At 34.7% G+C, this 19697-nt stretch overlaps 2 protein-coding genes across 7 annotated transcripts in view; one reads left to right on the top strand and one right to left on the bottom strand.

The window, feature by feature from the left end:
- cfap92 (cilia and flagella associated protein 92 (putative)) overlaps nucleotides 1-4036 on the bottom strand; it is a 16059-nt gene extending 12023 nt beyond the window's left edge. For all 4 annotated transcript variants that reach the window (XR_015502654.1, XR_015502655.1, XM_087273790.1 and 1 more), the window contains exons 1-5: nucleotides 3895-4036; nucleotides 3517-3733; nucleotides 2878-3074; nucleotides 1285-1504; nucleotides 153-221 (exon numbers count right to left, since the gene is read on the bottom strand). Coding sequence is in view for 2 of the 4 variants with exons in the window: in XM_087273790.1 (XP_087129916.1) it covers nucleotides 153-221; nucleotides 1285-1504; nucleotides 2878-3074; nucleotides 3517-3724 (694 nt within the window). In the remaining 2 variants the exon portion in view is untranslated. The remainder of the gene's footprint in view (nucleotides 1-152; nucleotides 222-1284; nucleotides 1505-2877; nucleotides 3075-3516; nucleotides 3734-3894) is intronic.
- Nucleotides 4037-4066: 30 nt separating this feature from the next.
- efcc1 (EF-hand and coiled-coil domain containing 1) overlaps nucleotides 4067-19697 on the top strand; it is a 70108-nt gene continuing 54477 nt past the window's right edge. The window contains exons 1-3 of one of the 3 annotated variants that reach the window (XR_015502656.1): nucleotides 7838-8632; nucleotides 12388-12960; nucleotides 13115-13390. Coding sequence is in view for 2 of the 3 variants with exons in the window: in XM_087273793.1 (XP_087129919.1) it covers nucleotides 7940-8632; nucleotides 12388-12803 (1109 nt within the window). In the remaining variant the exon portion in view is untranslated. Of the gene's footprint in view, nucleotides 4218-7837; nucleotides 8633-12387; nucleotides 12961-13114; nucleotides 13391-19697 lie in introns of those variants that run through there. The other 2 variants (XM_087273794.1, XM_087273793.1) reach the window with 2 other exon arrangements.

Raw genomic sequence — 19697 nt, 5'->3', positions numbered from 1 at the left:
TTTGTAAAAGAAAAAAAAAATCCTGTAAAAAATAATTTATATCAAAATTATTGTTTTAATAACAATAATTTGACCAAATCAGGCCTATATTGTAATAAAGCACTATAATTGTAGTGATCAAACCTTATTTACAATCTAAGCGTTATCATTACCTGATTTTCTTGTCCTCAGGTTCTCCTCATTCATAGCTCTCATCTTACAGACCACCTTCTTGATGCCACCTTCAAAAACATTTAGTAAGATCTTTTGCACTTTTAATGACTTAATTGTTTTCTAAGAATGCTCAATGGAAATCCTGCATGTTTTTGTGCGTTGTTTAACAGCAGTATAATATTCTCTCCTCTCGTTGTGCTATAACAAATGTGAGGATGTAACTACCCAATTTCACTGCCGCACAGTCAGTGGTGACACCTGTCATAGTCAATTTTACACATGCGATTCAGTCACATTGATGCCTACTGTGATATAAATTACTGTCTTTGACGTGCTTGTGTTATGCTGTTTTATGGCTTTTTAGTTTTGTTTTGGAGGTCTCCTACAACAAACTGATATTCATCTAAAGTCAGAAAACACTTAATTTTGTCATGTAATTTCTTCTGTAAGATTAGCTCTTTTCTATTTGATCCAGTCTCTCTTAAAGGCACATTTCACCCAAAAACGTACTCCTACTCAGGTGGTTCTAAACATTAATGAATTTATTTCTTCTGTCAACATTGGTATGCATGCACCAGTTGACATCCCCAGTAATAAAGTTTATGAAAGTCAATGACTGTTGCATTACAACATACTTCAAAATAGCTTATTTTGTGTTCAACAGAAGAAAGAAACTCAAACAGGTGTAGAACAAGTTTAAATGATGAATTTTCAGTTTTGGGTGAACTGTATCTTTAACTCTTACTTTTTGAGAGACTTGGTTCAAATGGAAATGCATGAAAAGTGGATTTGCTTTCACAATGCAGAAAACATTCTTCTTGAAAATATTCGTCACACGAACAAAACTTTTTTTAAGCAGGATATACAAATACAGTGGCTCAAATTAAACATTTGAGGACAGTCATTTTAAAGCATGGGCTGGCATTGTGCAGATTTGTTACAAACCTACTTGAGTTTATGCAAGAAATATGTTTGGTTTTACTGATGACTTATATTTTATAGAAAATGTACATTGTTGTAGGGTGAATATTCACTGCGGACTCTAATCTTGTAAATGAGAGGTATTCAAACACCCTTTAAACCTTGAAAAAACCTTGAAAGCACAATCAATAAAACAGAGGTTGATATTACCCATTTGGTCTGGATCTTCTCCGGACCTGTCCTGTGGTAGTCTGAAGGCTTTTGGTCTGTCATTCCTGGCTTTAAAGGACAACTTTTCTTTGCTGTCCCAAACTTTCACTGTGATCTTATGGGATGCCATCTTAATTAAGAGCTCTTTACTCACTTTGAGTTTTAAAGTCTGAGACCAGCTCACCCAGACCTGGTTTCCTTCTCGCCAAGGTTTCAGCACCTGGACAAAACATGCAGTTGAAGTCAGACTTATTAGCCTTCCTGAATTATAAGCCACTCTGTATTTTTTTTTCCCCAAAAATAGGTTTAACGGAAAGAAGATTTTTCAACACATTTCTAAGCATAATAGTTTGTTCTGTAGACAATTGAAAAAAAAACGTATTGCTTAAGGGGACTAATATTATGCCCTTAAAGTGGTTTTAAAAAACTAAAAATCATGATCTGGTTCTGGTAAACATCATCTGTGAAATATTTGAAAAATAACTCATTCACAGGAGAGCTAATAATTGTGACTTCAACTGTATAGCACATGGTTTCGTAATTATATGATGATTTATAATATTTTAGAGGTTTTCTTATTGAAGGAACAATTTTTTATTTATTTAAATTCAGCATGAACCAGAAGTTTTAGTTGTAACAACCTTTATTTCAGTATTATGATGTATTTCCAACTGAAACAAATTATTTAGTAGGGGACTGGCGTTTATTTTTATGCTCTCTCAGTCATGTTTCATTTAAAGCGAAAAAACGGTTGGAGAAGTGGCTATAAGTATTTTACAATTGTCATACTAAAATCAAAAGAGAAAGACTGCCATTCCAAAGACGAAAATGGTTGAATTTTGTTTAAAAATTCTAGTAAAAAGTTTTTCCCAAGTAGATTAACTTGCAAGGATTAAATGTTCACCTTAAGACTATAACAATGTGCAGTAGCAATATAAACATTATAATTTTATTTCATGCAGACTTTAAATTTATCAAAAAGTGACCATACAGATAACTGTAATGTTGCAATAGATATTTAAAATAGATCCTTCTGGTCAAAGAATCTAGAAAAATAAGAAATCATAACAGTTTTAAACGTTGATAATAAGGGTATAAATCTTTGGAGCACCAAATTGGCATTTTAGAATGATTACTGGAGCATTGTGTGACACTGGAGACTGCTGTAATGACTGCCAAAATAAATAACATTTTAAAATGTATCAAAATAGAAAACAATCATTTTATATTGCAATGGATTTTTTTAAATTATGAAACAAATGTGAGCATTAGTAAAAAAAATAATAATGAAATTAAATTTTAAAAAGCATGCACAAATAATTCTAAAATGTGCTAATTATTTTTTCTAAGTGGAAGACAAAAGTGTTCACCCTAAACTGTGAGGTGCACAATAGAAGTTTGAGGAGGCCATTAACTGATACCCTAAACCAGCTTTCTTTGGGGTCAGTGATGCAAAACCACAAGTGCATAATTTATGAATCACCAAATGTTTGGTTATCAGGTCAAAGTAGCATACTTAGCGTTATTCTACATATAAATAATTTATTGTTTACAAGCCCGGTTGTTAACCACTAATTAATCACAACGGTTTACCTTAGTCTCACTGGCCATGTAGAGCTTAGCTGCTAATCCAAACATCACTAGATCTACTCTGGTTGGTTCAGGGTCATCAGGCAGCATGTTGTACTCAATGCAATAATAGCCCTCGGCTCTGGGGGCCTCTACTACCTCATTGGATGTCTCGTTCTTTGTCCCTTTTTTTCTTTTCTCTGTAAAACACTCCTCATGCTCTGATTCAAGAGAATACAAAATAATATTAGTAGCCTATTCGTGCTAATACTATTTTCCATGCATAAGAGTTTAGCATGGTTTTAGGCATTGTTTTGTCATTAACAATGTGCAATATAATGCAGAAATATGTAATATGGGATACATTAAAGGGATAGTTCCATCCCAAAATTAAAATTCCCTATACACACAGTCAAGTGGTTCTAAACTTTTATCAATTTCTTTCTTCTGTTTAAGAAAAAGGAAGATATAGCTACTTAAAGGTGTACCTTCAGTAGTAGGCTACTTTTGTTCTTGTCTCTTTATATGTAAATTGCTGCTTTTTGTTCAGAAAAATCTAACAGAAAAAAAAAGGTTTAGAACCACTTATGTGTAAGGCGATGGTGAGGACATTAATTTTTGGGTAAAATATCACTTTAATGTCTGAACAGCACCATATTATACCTTTAAAGATAGCTAATGCAATGCTGACTGTACAGCTGACAGTGTGGCTTGAGTCTGTTGTAAATGATTGATCATCCCCAGAACTGTATTCTGGCATCCCAATATATGGATCATAATTGTTAAGTTCTTCGACTTCATATTCTGTATGCAGTGCTGAGTTTAAATGCAAATCTTCAATTCTCTCCATGTCAGGCGATGTTGAATTCATCTAGAAATGCTGGATCCAGGAGGAGATATTGATGTCAGGTAATGGTTTTAAAGTAACGTTACAACAACAACAAAACTATTCAATGAATAAATCCTCTGCAACGTAAGGTCACGTTATAAACTTAATGTTGAACAAGCACTGATATTTTAAACGTTGAACAGACAACTTACCTTAACCGACAGCAGTTTTTCAGCATTTTCTCTTCAGCGCTGTGTTTTATGTTTTAACTGATCTTAAAAGCTTTGGAGAACTTTGTAACGTCAGCTTTTGTTATAGGAATGCTTTGAGTCGCCTTGACGACCGGAGTCGCGTGAACGTAATGAGGAGCGCGCGCTAGTAAATAGAAAATGACAAGCGGCTCATGGAGCAGTAACTACAGTCAGCAGCAGTTACACACTGGCCAATCGACACTCGACTCCATCGACACTTCAAAGCTTCAGGATTAAAAGGAAAAGAGCATTTCAATCCCCTTGCTGCCAAAGGAAACTTTATGGCAAGTAGGCTATACATTACTTTTACATTAAAAGGTTATCCTCGAAAAATGTGACAAAATATGAATGAAAAATGAAAAAATATATATATTATACAGTTTTTACGTAGGATATTATTCAATTTAAGTGGTAGTAGGGTGCAGGCCCGGATTGGGTAATCGGGAGGACCGGGAATTCTCCCGGTGGGCCGGTCCGTTTTTTGGCCGCGAGGGCCGGTGTCCGTAGCTCCAGAATCTTTTGCTCTCAGCAGTTACACTTTTTAAATTTATTTATTTACTTGACCACAGCCTTTTTATTCGTTATTTTACCGCAACACTTCTCTTTTCATCTATTTTAATAATAATAATAATAATTAATAAAACTCAGTTGTGTCTCCATTTTGATTATAGTTATTGTGGTCCAGCGGTTAGCATGTTAGGTAAAGATTCCGCGGACCCGGGTTTGATCCTCATTAGAGTAACTTATTGTTTTCGTTTTTATTGTTAAGACATATAATACTGTTAGGGTTGTTGAACATTTGAAGTTCTAAAGCAGCTGTTTTTTTTTTCAAAAAAATACGTGATAGTGTCATTAGAAACTGATTTGGAAATGACCTTATTTTAATATAGTCAGTCGTGAACTGAGGTGGGCCGGTCTGAAGCTTGAAACTCCAGGGCTGAAAAGGTGTCCCACTCCGGCCCTGGTAGGGTGAATTCGGGTAATCTGGGACACTTTTTGCAATTTTGACTTCAGCTCTCATTTTCAATGTCTGTCTAACTAGAACCACATATGAGACTTTTCTAAAATCCCTAAGATGTTTTCTAACCACCTAAGAAAACATAATATAGATATTATACTGAGAAGAGCCATGCCACACCTATTAGTATTTATTTGTCAAAAACAAAAATTCTGCCTGAATTTGATAATCTGGGACAGGTCACTTCGTAATCTGGGACATTATGTATATGAGAGAAAGACTGTGTGTGTGTGTGTGTGTGTGTGTGTGTGTGTGTGTGTGTGTGTGTGTGTGTGTGTGTGTGTGTGTAAGAGAGAGAGAGAGAGAGAGAGAGAGAGAGATAGACTGTGTGTAAGGGTGTGTGTGTGTGTGTGTTTGTGTACAGCACATTGTACATTCCATCTTCGTAGTCATTAAACTTACAAAGTCTCTAAATGCATATTTCTCCCATTCGATAGACTGTCCCAGATTACCCAAACCATGCTGTCCCACATTATCAATCATATTTGATAATATGGGACAACAAAAAATGTTTGAAAGAAAACAAATCTAAAAACATTTTCAACACTTTAATACATATTTTGTTACTTGAATAGATCACAAACTATCACAATAGATCACAAACTTGAAGTCATGTGATTTTACTCACATGAAGTCCATGCTAAATTTATAATAAAAGTCCTGTTGCCTAAATTTTGTTGAAACAGAAATAAACACAGAGAAGCTTAGGTGTCCCAGATTACCCAATGTCCCAGATTACCCAAATTCACTTGGGTGTGAACAGACTGTAACAAAGATATTAATAAAAGAGTCAGTAGACCTAAACCTAAACCGTTTTTAACGGAAAATCTAAAGAAAATGTGACGTTACACGCGCTCCCGAGACCCTCTGTTTAGTTCTGAAATATGAAGACTAGTTCAAATATCCCATATAGCCTTTCTTATAATGAAAATATGACAAAAATAATATTAAATACATAATGTTTCCACATGTGCAGTTGAATTCAGAGTTAGTAGCCCCCCTTCGATTTTTTTCTTTTTTTTTAAATATTTTACAAATTATGTTTAACAGAGCAAGGGCATTTTCACAGTTTGTCTGATAATATATTTTTCTTCTGGAGAAAGTCTTATTATTTTTTTTATTTCGGCTAGAATAAAAGCTGTTTTTCTTTTTCAAATTATTTTAAGGTCAAGATTATTAGCCCCTTTAAGCTATATATTTTTTACATAGTCTACAGAACAAACCATCGTTAACTTGCCTAATTACTCTAACCTAGTTAACATAATTAACCTAGTTAAGCCTTAAATGACACTTTAAGCTGTATAGAAATCTCTTGAAGAATATCTAGTAAAATATTATGTAGTCATCATGGCAAAGATAAAATAAATTAGTGATTAGAAATGAGTTATTTAAACTAATATGTTTAGAAATGTGTTGAATACAGAAATTTAGGAATTAATAAACAGGGGCTAATAATTCTGACTTTAACTATATATTCAAAAGAGTTAAGTGTTTTCTCACTGCTGTTAATTTTCTTGTGCTTATTTATTTAGCTAAATGTATGTGTCCAGGTATCACAAGGTTCCTGCAAATTTATTTTTAAACAGTCAAAGAATGACAAAGAACTTTCAGGCATTTAATCATAATGAGATGGGCACGAGTAAAGGCACTTGCAAATTACTAAGTGCAATATAAGTAAATGCATTTTATCATTTTATCATCATTTTTCACTGAATTGGAATATTTGTTAGATTTTGTCTTGCTTATTTTTTGGCTTTTATGTTTCTTAAACTGCATCATTCATACTATAGGCTACCGGTAGTATGTTTCCATGGACTACAAAAACAGTCTAAGGGTCATTCATTTTCCTTTGGCTTAGTCCCTTTGCTCATCAGGGGTTGACACAGCGGAATAAACCACCAACTTATTCAGCATATGTTTTACACAGCGGATCCTCTTCCAGCGGCAACACAGTACTGGAAAACACCCTATACACTCTCACATTCACACACATCATGGCCAATTCAATTTATTCAATTCACCTTTAGCGTATGTCTTTGGACTGTGGGGGAAACCGGAGCACTCAGAGAAAGCCCATGTAAACACTAGAAGAACATGCAAACTCCACACTGAAATGCCAACTGACCCAGATGGGACTCAAACCAGTGACTTTCCTGCTGTAAGGCGACAGTGCTAACCACTGAACCACTATACCGCCCAGTCGGGTCAACCTTTTGAAAACTTTGAACTGTCTGAAAGCTGAATGAATAAGTAATGAATAAGCTAAATGAATAAGTCCGTATGCTTGGTTTGTTTGGATAGGAATATATTTGTCTAGAATTAAAATATTTATGGTCAGAGGTCGCAAAAACATCACAATATCAAGAAAAAATAACTGTCTAAACAGAGTCAGCAATGCACAGTATAATTAAAATGTAAGTTTTGATATTTACAGTACAAAATTTACTTAATATCTGCATGAAACCTAATATCCTAATAATTATTGGCATAAAAAATCATTTTGACCCATAAAAAAAACTTTTGGTTATTGACAAAAAATTTACTTGTGCAGCTTATATCAGTGTATTTAAACCTGAAATGTTTATTTTAGTCATTCAAGTGTGTTTTTATTTATATTAAATATTAAAGATATATTATCCTGTATGCTACAATAATTTAACTTATAATGCACTTTAGCTGCATTTCTGACAATATAGATGGAGTCTCTAGTAAATTATGCTATGGTTTGGTCGTCCACAGAACTTCACAATGATTTGCCTTCTTTTCAAAAGTTTTTTCTCCTCTAGCAGTTAAGCTTTTGTGGGCAGGTCTCCTTTCACGGCAACGCCCCCACGCGCACAGCGTAAGAGTTACTTTCTACTACAAGAGTGGGGCGGTCTGGTGTTCAGATAACATGAACTTGGTGTGCTGTTTGTATGCTTAGAGGATCTGCTGAATCCATTAATCCATTTAGCCTCTATAAATGGAATTCTTGTGAAGTAAAAAAGGATGGAAAAGTTGGACGCATGCGATCCATACAGCCGACCCGCGCGCAGGACACAATGGATAGTGAGCACCCTGGCGTATCATTACGGACTAGACCGTGGAGTGGAAAACGAAATTATAGTCCTCGCAACCGGGCTGGATCAATACCTCCAAGAGATATTTCATCACCTAGACTGTCAGGGAGATGGGAAAATACCAACGGAGGATTTTAACATTCTTTGCGAGATTTTAGGACTCGGTAAAGACTGTGATCTTGAGGAGTGCGCGGGGATATTGGATAATCTACCAAAAGAGTTCACCTTCAGGCAGTTTCACGCAAAACTCTGCGGGTATTTCAGCACCAAAGCTGGATGTCATTATGAGAATGGGAGATTGCTGGTTGGTAAGGAGAGCGAACACATAGAGACGCAGATCAGACTCCGGAGCCCTCTGAGGCGGCGCGAGAAGCTGCTGTCTTTGGGTACCACCAGTAAGAGGGAAAGCGAAAAGACGCCTTCTCCCACAGTAGACAGACACAGGTCGGGTCGTAGGCAGCTGGGATCCTGCACACGAGAGTGTTACGAGGAGATCGTGGCCCTTGAGGAGGCCGAGGACAGGATAGCCAAACTCGAGGAGGAAAACGCCAGTCTTAGGGAGTTGGTGGAGGACATGCGGGCGGCTCTGCAGAGCAGTGATGCGCGGTCACTGGCTTTGCAGGTAAAGTCATTGTGATGTTGATTGCAAAACAAAAGAACAGTTTATATGTATCAAACAACAACTATTTTGTTTACTGTATTATGCTAACAGGGACGGATTTGGTGATTGGGGGGCCCTAAGCAATTGCAGACATGAGGTCCAAAAGTCCTATTATACACCTTTTGTATTTACTTACGGTTTTTTATGCTGCCTTTTTCTTATGTCAATCAATATTATTTTCATTTTTAATTTTACTTAAAAAAATAAAAGAAAAAAACTAAAAATAATACAATGTTTTGTTTTAGAAAATAAATCTTGATCTCGTTGGATTGCTCCATGATTGGGGGTGGGGAAAAATTTGCTCAAATGAAACAATTACAATATAATTTTATTAGTTAGCTACCCTTACCAAACAAAATATGATAACCACAATGTATCATTTATAGCTATAGTTAATGTAGGTATTTATTGAGGGCCCCCAAATTTCCTGGGGCCCTAAGCGACTGCTTACCTTACTTATTGGTTAAATCCGCCCTTGAATGCTAAATATATATTTGTGGAGGTGATGCTAAAGTGGCAATCAGGCATAGAAAGTCAGAAAATCAGAGGTTGCATAATGCATTTTGTTTCTATGGGTCAGAACAGGCATAATTTAAACTGCCTTCTATTTGGCATTAAAGGTATGATTTATCCAAATTAAAAACTCAAGTTCTTAACCTTTTTTTATATCTTCTTCTGAACACAAAACAATATTCTAAAGAATTCTGGGTTAAAAATAAACAAAAAAACGTTTTTTTTTCAACATTCTTCAAAATATCTTCTTTTGTGTTCAACACTAAATAGATGCTCAAACAGATTTGGAACAAGTAGATGAATGGATGGGTAGCCTAGCAGAAGAATTTTCATCAACTATCTCCTTAAGGCCCGAAACAGAGCCTTAACTTAGCTGTCATGACTGTTTCTATGGGTAGGTTTGGAGAAAAATCTGTTCCAGTTAGTTTTATTTGCAAACTTTTGTTGGTCATAAAAATCAAATACATTAAATATGTTAATCTGTATAGTAAAATGATAAATAATAATATTAGATTTTCCAGATTTAACATTGTGCATAGTTGACTGATAATTAATTTTTTTCATTTATCACAAACAATAGAATATAGTGCTCAGCATAACTGAGGACAGCCCATTTTGAAAATAAATATTTTTATCCATTTCTCAGTGAATATATGATATGTGTTTTAATGCATTTAAACAAAACAGATTTACTAAACAGATACATTTATCAAAAGAATATTTTAGTCACACAATATATTTAGACATTGAAAGATAATACAAGTAAGTTTAAGCAAAATTTTGCAAAAATAAATTACAACCTACAAAATGTCAACTAAATTAAAAAAAAATGTTTCTCTTGATTTTTCCTCTTTTTAAAAAAAATTGTATGTAATATTTTTCTATAAGATGTAAATTAGTGTGTACTAGATTTTGGACTGTTATCATAAGTTGTTTTGTTAGATAAGCTCCAGATTTATGCACAAATATAATATTGTATAGCTTCCTATTAAAAATATGAATTTGAAATTTTGATTTGTGAGGGGTGTACTTGTACATGCTGAGCACTGTATAACTTAAAATTGTAAGATATAAATGTGCAATTCAAAGAAAGTGAGATGAACAGTCATAGTAACATTTTTATTATTTATTTAATTGCTGGAGACAATCTTTTCTTTTGACATTTTCTCAGATTGCAAATTTGGCCACATATGACTATTGGTGGCAGAACATGCATGATAAGTGTGGGGTCTGCATACAGCAGTGTACAGGAATTTTTTTTTAAAACCATTACCCAGCAGGCACAGAACGTCAACTTGATGTCAGATTGACGTTCAACATCGTGGGACATTGCATTTGTTTTGAAATTATAATCTGGTTGATGTCAATGTCTAATGTGTTACAGACGTAGCATTTTAGTCACTTTCTAATGCAAACAAAAATGCAACAAAATAATCTAATGCTGTTACAGCTTGACGTTATGTGGACGTTATCACTATGATGTCTATCAGACATTGGATTTTGGTTGTCATATCTAATGAATAAATGTCAGTATTTGAGGCCAATATAATGTTGGTTTAAGATGTTGGCTCGACATTGGATTTTGGTCTCTTTCAAGTGTGCCGCAAGCCTGCGTTTGAGTGAAGGTCTCGGCCGTTAGATCGCCCCCTGGGGGCTGGCTGCAGTACAAGTCATAAAGCCCGCCTCCTCCGTGTTAATGAAGGAGACTTGAGCCCAAATAAAAAAAATTATTACACTTGCAATAAAATGTCCCGAAAGATGGTTCTGGTCGATTAAGGCACTGGTTATTGTGCTGAAATAGGTGCAGATCTTCATTTTTGTAAACAGTTTGTTTTTAGCAGTAATTTAATGCTGGGCGTGTCATCGTGATTGACAGCTGTGATTGACAGTTTCTCAAAGCAGCGCGTCTGAGCTTCGGCAGGAGACTGAAGTGTTATTATTCGATTTCTGTGTTATTTTACCATGACAAAATGAGTTCAGCAGTAAACTATAGTTTCTGACATACATGATCCTGGTGGAACACTGTTTATTCGCTAAGTTCAGGGCTTTTTTCGGGCTTTATTAGTTTGCTGATACACGCCTAACCACCCAGATAGCAAAACACAGTTCCGGCTAGATTCTCGCCTGCCGGAGACTTATCCCTTAGAGCTCAGACTGACTACCTCTCCTGGACCTACTCCGGATGCCTGGACTCACTGCCCGATTCCAGCCCGAGTCAATCGAGCCAGATGCGGCGGCCGAGCGAGCCGGCACTGCCGCATGCGAGCCGGAATAAGCCTGCGACGCCGCGAGTAGGTTATGCGCTGTGGCCCGGAGCTGGCGTGATTGAATATATAAAACCCTCATATTTGTTAACGTTATTACATCCATTTGTGTTGATATGACAGCAAACGCATGCTGAGAAGTTCGGGGGGCGTGGTTGATTTTACATAAAGCGTTTGATTGGAAGCTCGACTCCGCTCATTTTCGCGGCTCCTCCTCTGGCTCCATCAGACAATCCTTCTGCGCATGTCTGGCTCCAATTTCAGCAGTCTTTTGCGACAGTTTGTGCCCGTCAAGCAGGCGTTTTGCCCTCAAGGCGTTCAGTGGGAAAAAGGGCTGTCGCATCGTCCATATTTTTTACAGTCATTGGTCACTTTCCAATACATCCTAAAATCAACAAAATATCAACGTCATTTCGTGTCATTATTTGACATCAAAATAAAATTTCCTTAGTCGCTGGCAACTTACATCTAAACCAATATTAACATCTTATGACATTGTGTGGTACAAACATAACATCACAAGCTGAAAAAAAACATTAAAAGATACTCACAACCAGAAATCACATTTGTTTACTGTAGCTCAGTAGAGTAGAGCTTGCATGGCAGTAGAAACATCAAAGGACGTGGTTAAATTCCAAGTGAAAGCAAGAACTGAAGAATGTGTACCTGAATGCAATGTACATAAGTCACTTTGGATAAAAGTATCTGGCAACAGTGCTTTCAATATAGCACAGTATACAGTCATTCATTGTATATGAATATATATGTACAGGTATAAACAAAAATGGTATTCTTGTTTAATCGACAACATGGGTTGAGTATTTTATAGATTTTCAAACTCACTTTGACAGCTTTGACTTATACTAGCAATGAGCGTTGGTTGTCTAAATGATGTGCTTTCCATATAACATTCCACTGACATGTTTTGGTGTTTCTTAGGTGGGCCTGTGGAAAAGCCACTCGAAACATAAACCAGAAGGTGGCTGTTTCATCGCCCACCAACGGAGAACAGTCCAGAAGCCCAACATTTCCGGTAGTCTGAAGGACATCCAGAGTTTCCTGAGAGAAGTGGAGTTGCTCCGGGCGTCCCGGGATGGACAGGTCGAGGAGGCCATGTTCTTCAATCAGAAGCTGGAGCAAGAACTGCGAATATCACGTGAGACGTCGCTTATGCTAGAGGAATGTAACAGGACTTTAAAGAAGGAGCAGGTGGAGATGAGGAAGAGGGTGGAGGAAGCCAGACAAGCTGTGCTCAGCGGCCTTAAAAAAGTGAAGGAGCTGGAGACCAAAGCCAGTCACATCCCTGTCCTGCAGAGGCACATTGAGCAGCTCGAGATGGAGCTTCTGTACTACAGGTTAGTATATTACTTACATGGGCAAAATCAAGTGCAATTCAGGCAGTTAATGTCACATCTATGACTTTTTCCCTTGTTATTCTGAATTTTGAGGTAAAAGCCAGAATTGTGAGATATTGCAACTTAAAATTGCAATAAATAAAGGTTTGAATTTTGAGTTAAAGTCTCAAAATTCAGATTTTCTTTCCACTTTTTTGATTGTTCAAAATGATAAATAGTTATAAATTATGATATATAAACTCATAATCCTCAGACAGAGTAATAATTTCAAAATGTCAACTTCAAACTGAAATATAAATCAGAATTTTGAGTGTATCTCTCAGTTTTGTCATTTTTCCCAAAAAAGTTTAAGTTTTAGTTTTTTTTATTTGGAAAAAAAGCTAATTTTCTCACAATTCTGACTTCATTCTCAAAATGATCATTATTTTCTTGCAATTGCAAGATCAAAAACGAGTGAAATTTAACACATTTCTCTGTTTTTGACTTTTTATTTGAAAAATAGAACATTTTCTCACAGTTCTGACTTATTTCTCATCATTTTCATTGTTTTCTTGCAATTGTGAGATCAAAAACAAGTGAAATAAAACACACCTTATATAATATATAATTAGATATATATTATGAATTATGATATATGAACGGTCCGTGTATCATCCGTTCATTTGATTATTCCTTTTATTACGGAAAACGAAACATCAGAAAAACGATGAATATTTCGTTTTTCTGTTTATTCTGTAAGGCAGAAAAAACGGAAACTCATCTGTTATTCTGCTTATTAACTTAAAACGAAATATTAAAACAAACACAAAACCAAAACGAAATAATGAGTCAAAAAATGGTCCGTGTACGGTCCGTGGGTCCGTGTACGTTTTTTTCATTTGTTTTCCATTTTCAAACGGAATAAAGGAAATGGAGAAAACGGCCGTTTTTCCGTTTTTATTTTGCTCACGAGAAAACGAAAAAACAAGATTTTGGCTGGATTTTCGTTTTTTGGTTTAGGGTAGGAAAACGGATAAAAGACTTTAAAATTCATTTTACACATGTAGGCGGTGCTGAAACGCCCACTTTCCTCTAATTGGTCAACCAAATCTGCGCTCGTGACGTCACCCTCAAAATAAAAGCCTTACACGAAGGCTTTTAATTATTATTATTTAATTATATATATAAACAAAGTTTACATATTCTATCATTTGAACCACACACAGTTAGCAGGCTTACATTCATTGCGTATGTATAAATTAAATAAAAACGTAAATCAGCAGTATTCTTAGACATTTGTCATTAAAATAAGGTCATAGTTCACTGCCAAACTTCTTGCTGCTGTGCACCTGATGCAGAGCAAAGAAAGCCATTTCCGAGGAGCACCTGGTTTACATGAATGTTTCAGAGCAAGGGCTTTATAGTAATAATAATAATAATAATAATAATAATAATAATTATTATTATTATTATTATTATTATTATTATTATTATTATTATCAGTTACTAGTGTTTTTATTGTTTGGTGTGTTTTTTTTTCTTTTTAATAGTTGTTACCAGAACCAGAATAAGAACACTTTAGCCCTGCTATAAAAACAAAGGGTACCATTTGTTTTCATTTATTTCTTCCTATTTTAATTATATATTGTAATTATTTATTTGATAATTAATACTATTTTATTGCAACGCCAAAGTAGGCCTGTCTTATTATTTTTTTATTATTAAATTTGCTGTTATTGTAGGCTAGATGGCAGGCTTTAAATATTTTAAATAACATTTACTCATAACCTTACTAATTCGAGAGCCGAACCTAAAAAAGTTTAAGTGCAATAAGCCTGTACAATAAAGGGAGCCGCAATGCATATTTCTAGCGCATTCTTTCACTCAACAATTATTGCTGGAATAATGAAATAAATTTCAAATTAACTAATTAAACACATTATAGTTGATAAAAAAATTGTGTCTAGTAGTTCCGACAAACAGATAAGCTCGCTACATGTGCGTTGCGCTAATAATTTGACATTTGCTCTTCTTGAGAAAGTGCTACAGCGGGCCCTGCTATTTCACATATAAGCTTAGTGATACGTATTTTAAATTAGTATTGCACATTATTCATTCATTTTCTTGTCGGCTTAGTCCCTTTATTAATCTGGGGTCGCCACAGCGGAATGAACCGCCAACTTATTTAGCAAGTTTTTATGCAGCGGATGCCCTTCCAGCCACAACCCATCTCTGGGAAACATCCACATACACACACACTTATACAGTAAGGACAATTTAGCCTACCCAATTCACCTGTACCGCATGTCTACTGTGGGGAAAACCGGAGCACCCGGAGGAAACCCACGCGAACACACTACACTACTGAATTAGACACACAATCTCAAAAAAAAAACTTGATGCTTATTTACATTATCTAAAGTCATTTCTTACGAGGTAGGATCTGTTGTTGTATTATATATTTTCGTTTTAATATGCAAATAATTTTCTTTAATTTGTAATAGGCCTATTGTCCCTCATTGCATAAAATAACCAGCCTTTGTATTCAATATGTTTGTAAATTGTCCATCCAGTTTGACGCAAGCTAAACAACATTTTGGCCTGTTTTGCTTATTAAATGAGTGATTTTCACGGAGAAACAAATCATCCATCCACACAGTTTTGTATAGGACCTGTGTGAACAAAAATATACACTTCATCATAGCCTATAGAAAAATGTATCTGTTTAGAACCAATTTTGTGTTGTATAATTAAAAATATTAAAATACAATAAAAAAAAAGGAATAACATTTGAAGTGCAATGCTTCAAAGATCCAATATGCTGCATGCAGAGCCAAAACAAAAACTGGTTTGTTTGTTTAATAAAATAATAATATGAAATTAAAGTGAAATAGTTCCATAACCTGTATTATAACTGTAGTCACCCTAGATGACAAATCATCCGTTGCGCCGGTCAGTTTCACCTTTAATCAAGAATGTGCCAGAACCAAATGAGAATATTTACAGATTACCTCGGAATGAGACCATCGGTCTGTGAAGGATGCAGAACACAGAAACTCGTTGAGAATGGAGATGCATGTTAGATGTTTTATATCCTTTTAGATATTGTAAATAAACAACAAGTTTTTATAGAGATTGTGTCATGTCTTTTCTTTGACGCACGCGGTGAACAGCCCCGAAAAGGCGCCTTTATTTAGCCTGTAGCCTAAATAATAGTTTAGATTTTATAACATATAATGTTCCATTACTTTAAATGTATAATGTTTTTTAATATTTATGGATTATATAAAATATATAGTTTATATAAATGCGCTCTGATCATTCAAGGATCATAATGCGTTGCATATTCTTCTTATTCTTCATTGATCCGTAAATTGTGTATTTCATGAACTGATCGTTTATAAGGACTAAGCTATTAATAACTGTAATTCCTCAAATGGAAAAGTATTGATTAAAGAAAAAGAGAACTTAATTATTTCTGCGCGCATCACGCGCTTTACCGAATTATCTTTTTTATTTTTTATGCACTATATGCATCTGGCAGTATGCATCTAGTCTGAACCAGGGGTTTTCAAACTATTCATTGCACACCGATCCCATTGCATTTTATTTAGGATAAACCACTTATTTAAAATTAATTAATTAAAAGGTGCGTACTCTCCAATACACCACTGAATTATAGTGTCATAATATTTAATAATTATAATTAAGATAGACACCTGACCTCCATTTAAAAAACAATTAATTTGCCATACTCTGTTAGTTTGAAGTTTAAAGTTTAAATCATTTATGTTAAACTTAGATTATTTAAAAACTTAAAAAGACTTAAATTTAGTCATTTAAGACATTTTAGGTCATAAGTTTACATACATTGACCGTTGCATTTAGTAGGCCTATTCTGGTCTAAATAAGCTTTTTGCATCTTAGGTGTTTACACACACAAATTAAGCAGTTTATACGTACATTTAATGTTACTTTGAAATTACTTTTGATGCAATAAATAATTCTAAATAGTTGAAAGTGTTAACATATTCTTGAAATGTAGTTATTTTATAACTATGAAATTTATTACTAAACAAAGTGAATCATTATGAATTTGCCAAGAAATAATCCACTTTACCACTGTAAAGCAATGCCCCACACTCACTAGAACGGTAGAACCTGGACTGTATGATATGTTCTGTATGTAAAATAGAGAAAATAAGCAAGATGCGCAGTCTCATGCAGCCTTAGTGAAATATAGCGCGTCACAGCAATGAACTAAAAATAAAACCACCCTTGAAATGCTGGCGATCTTAATTTTTTCAGCCTACACTGACTGAGAATAATGTTGCACTATTTTATTAACAAATAATTAGAATGTTTTTTTTTTCCTTCAACACATTCATCATTACTTTTGCCTGTGCAAGTTTTTTTTGCGCGCGCTTGAGCGCGAAGGCATCTATTTTCAGGTGCAAGATGCCACTTTGGGTGGCACCAGCACACTCTGCCACACCTGTGGCTATGTCCCTGCTACAATAATAATAACAACAACAACGACAAACTAATAACAAAAAATAATAATAATAAGACAGGCCTACTTTGACGTTACAATAAAAAAGTATTACTTATCAAATAAATATTTACAATAGGCTAAAGGCATATATTAAATTAAAATAGGAGAAAATCCAATAGAAACAAAAGGTACCATTTATTATAGCCCCATGCAGGGTCCAATGTGTTCTTACAACCATTGAATAACTAAGTAAATAATAATAATAACAATACTAATAATAATAGGCCTAATAATAATAATAATAATAATAATAATAATAATAATAATAAATTATTATTTTTTACAGAGTAGGCTATTATTTAGGCCTACAATAGCTCTGAAACAATCATGTAAACCAGGTGCAGCTCGGAAATGGCTATCTTTGCTCAGCATCAGGTGCACAGCAGCAAGAAGTTTGGCAGTGAACTATGACCTTATTTTAATGACAAATGTCTAAGAATACTGCTGATTTACGTTTTTATTTAATTTATACATACGCAATGAATGTAAGCCTGCTAACTGTGTGTGGTTCAAATGATAGAATATGTAAACTTTGTTTATATATATAATTAAATAATAATAATTAAAAGCCTGCGTGTAAGGCTTTTATTTTGAGGGTGACGTCACGAGCGCAGATTTGGTTGACCAATTAGAGGAAAGTGGGCGTTTCAGCACCGCCTACATGTGTAAAATGAATTTTAAAGTCGTTTATCCGTTTTCCTACCCTAAACCAAAAAACGAAAATCCAGCCAAAATCTCGTTTTTTCGTTTTCTCGTGAGCAAAAGAAAAACGGAAAAACGGCCGTTTTCTCCATTTCCTTTATTCCGTTTGAAAATGGAAAACAAATGAACAAAACGTACACGGACCGTACACGGACCATTTTTTGACTCATTATTTCGTTTTGGTTTTGTGTTTGTTTTAATATTTCGTTTTAAGTTAATAAGCAGAATAACAGATGAGTTTCCGTTTTTTCTGCCTACAGAATAAACAGAAAAACGAAATATTCATCGTTTTTCTTATGTTTCGTTTTCTGTAATAAAAGGAATAATCAAATGAACGGATGATACACGGACCATGAACTAATAATCCTCTGAATAGAGCAATGATTTCAAGTCAACTTGAAACTGAAATATAAATCAGAGTTTTGAGAATATCTGTTTTGCCTTTTTTCTCCTCAAAATTTTGCGTTTTTAACATTTTATTTGAAAAGAAAGCCAGTTTTCTCACAACTTTGTCTTCACTTCTCAAAATTTTACAACTGCTTTCTTGCAATTGTGAGATCAAACAACACACTTGATGTAAAGATGTAACACACTTTTTATAAAATATGATTACATTTATGACATATAAACTCATAATCCTCAGAAAAGAGCAATAATTTCAAGTCAACTTGAAACTTAAATATAGATATAAGTCAGACATTTGAGTGTATCTCTCAGTTTTGCCATTTTTCCCTTCAAATGCAGAGTCTTTGACTTTTTTTTTAAAGCAAATTTTCTGACGTTATTTCTCACATTTTCAGTTTTTTTGCAACTGCATGATCATAAACGAGTGAAATTAAACACCTTATGTACTACACTACTGTTTCATGCAGTTTTGACAGCGCTTGTGCAGTAGGCCTAACTAGGGATCATGTATTCCCACAGACGTTTGTCACGGTGAGGTCATCTGTTTTTACATTGGGTATAGCTTACTTCAGCATTAATGAAACATAAAGAAGAAATTATCCTCACTTACCACAGTCTGGCATCTGTTCCAGGGGATTTTACAGAGGGAAATGTAAAAGAGTCTGTCAAAACAGGAAAATTTGGCATCTGTCCTAAAAAGTGAGGATGTTAACTTAACAGTTTGATATGTAGAGTGCATCCTAGATAGTCTGAATGAAATCAAAATTCCCATATACTTTACTTCAGTATTTTTTTCAGTATTGAGGGAAGCAAATCTTCAGATTTTACCAATGCAAACTTTGTGTGTGTGTGTGTGTGTGTGTGTGTGTGTGTGTGTGTGTGTGTGTGTGTGTGTGTGTGTGTGTGTGTGTGTGTGTGTGTGTGTGTGTGTGTGTGTGTGTGTGTGTGTGTGTGTGTGTGTGTGTGTGTGGATTAACTCACACAGATTGATTGTTCACCTCAAGAATAGCAATGATAACTAACAATGTGAGTAGTGTTAGTTTTTGTTTCTTGATGACTCTTACATTATTATGCTGTCGCAGATGTAGTGATACAGTTACTTTTGAAATGACAGCCTTATTATTTTCTCTAATGTGTTATTGTAACATGACCCAAACTAAATGCAGTAAACAATCTCATTACATAATGAAGCTTTAAATAATCTGACTCAAAGTAAACTGAGCTTCCTCTGAGTTAAAATGGCTTTCACCAGA

Source organism: Danio rerio, chromosome 11 (genome assembly GCF_052040795.2).
Source record: "Danio rerio strain M-AB ecotype USA chromosome 11, GRCz13ab, whole genome shotgun sequence".
In the NCBI taxonomy this organism is placed as follows: domain Eukaryota; kingdom Metazoa; phylum Chordata; class Actinopteri; order Cypriniformes; family Danionidae; genus Danio; species Danio rerio.
This window is presented reverse-complemented; position numbering and strand designations above follow the sequence as displayed.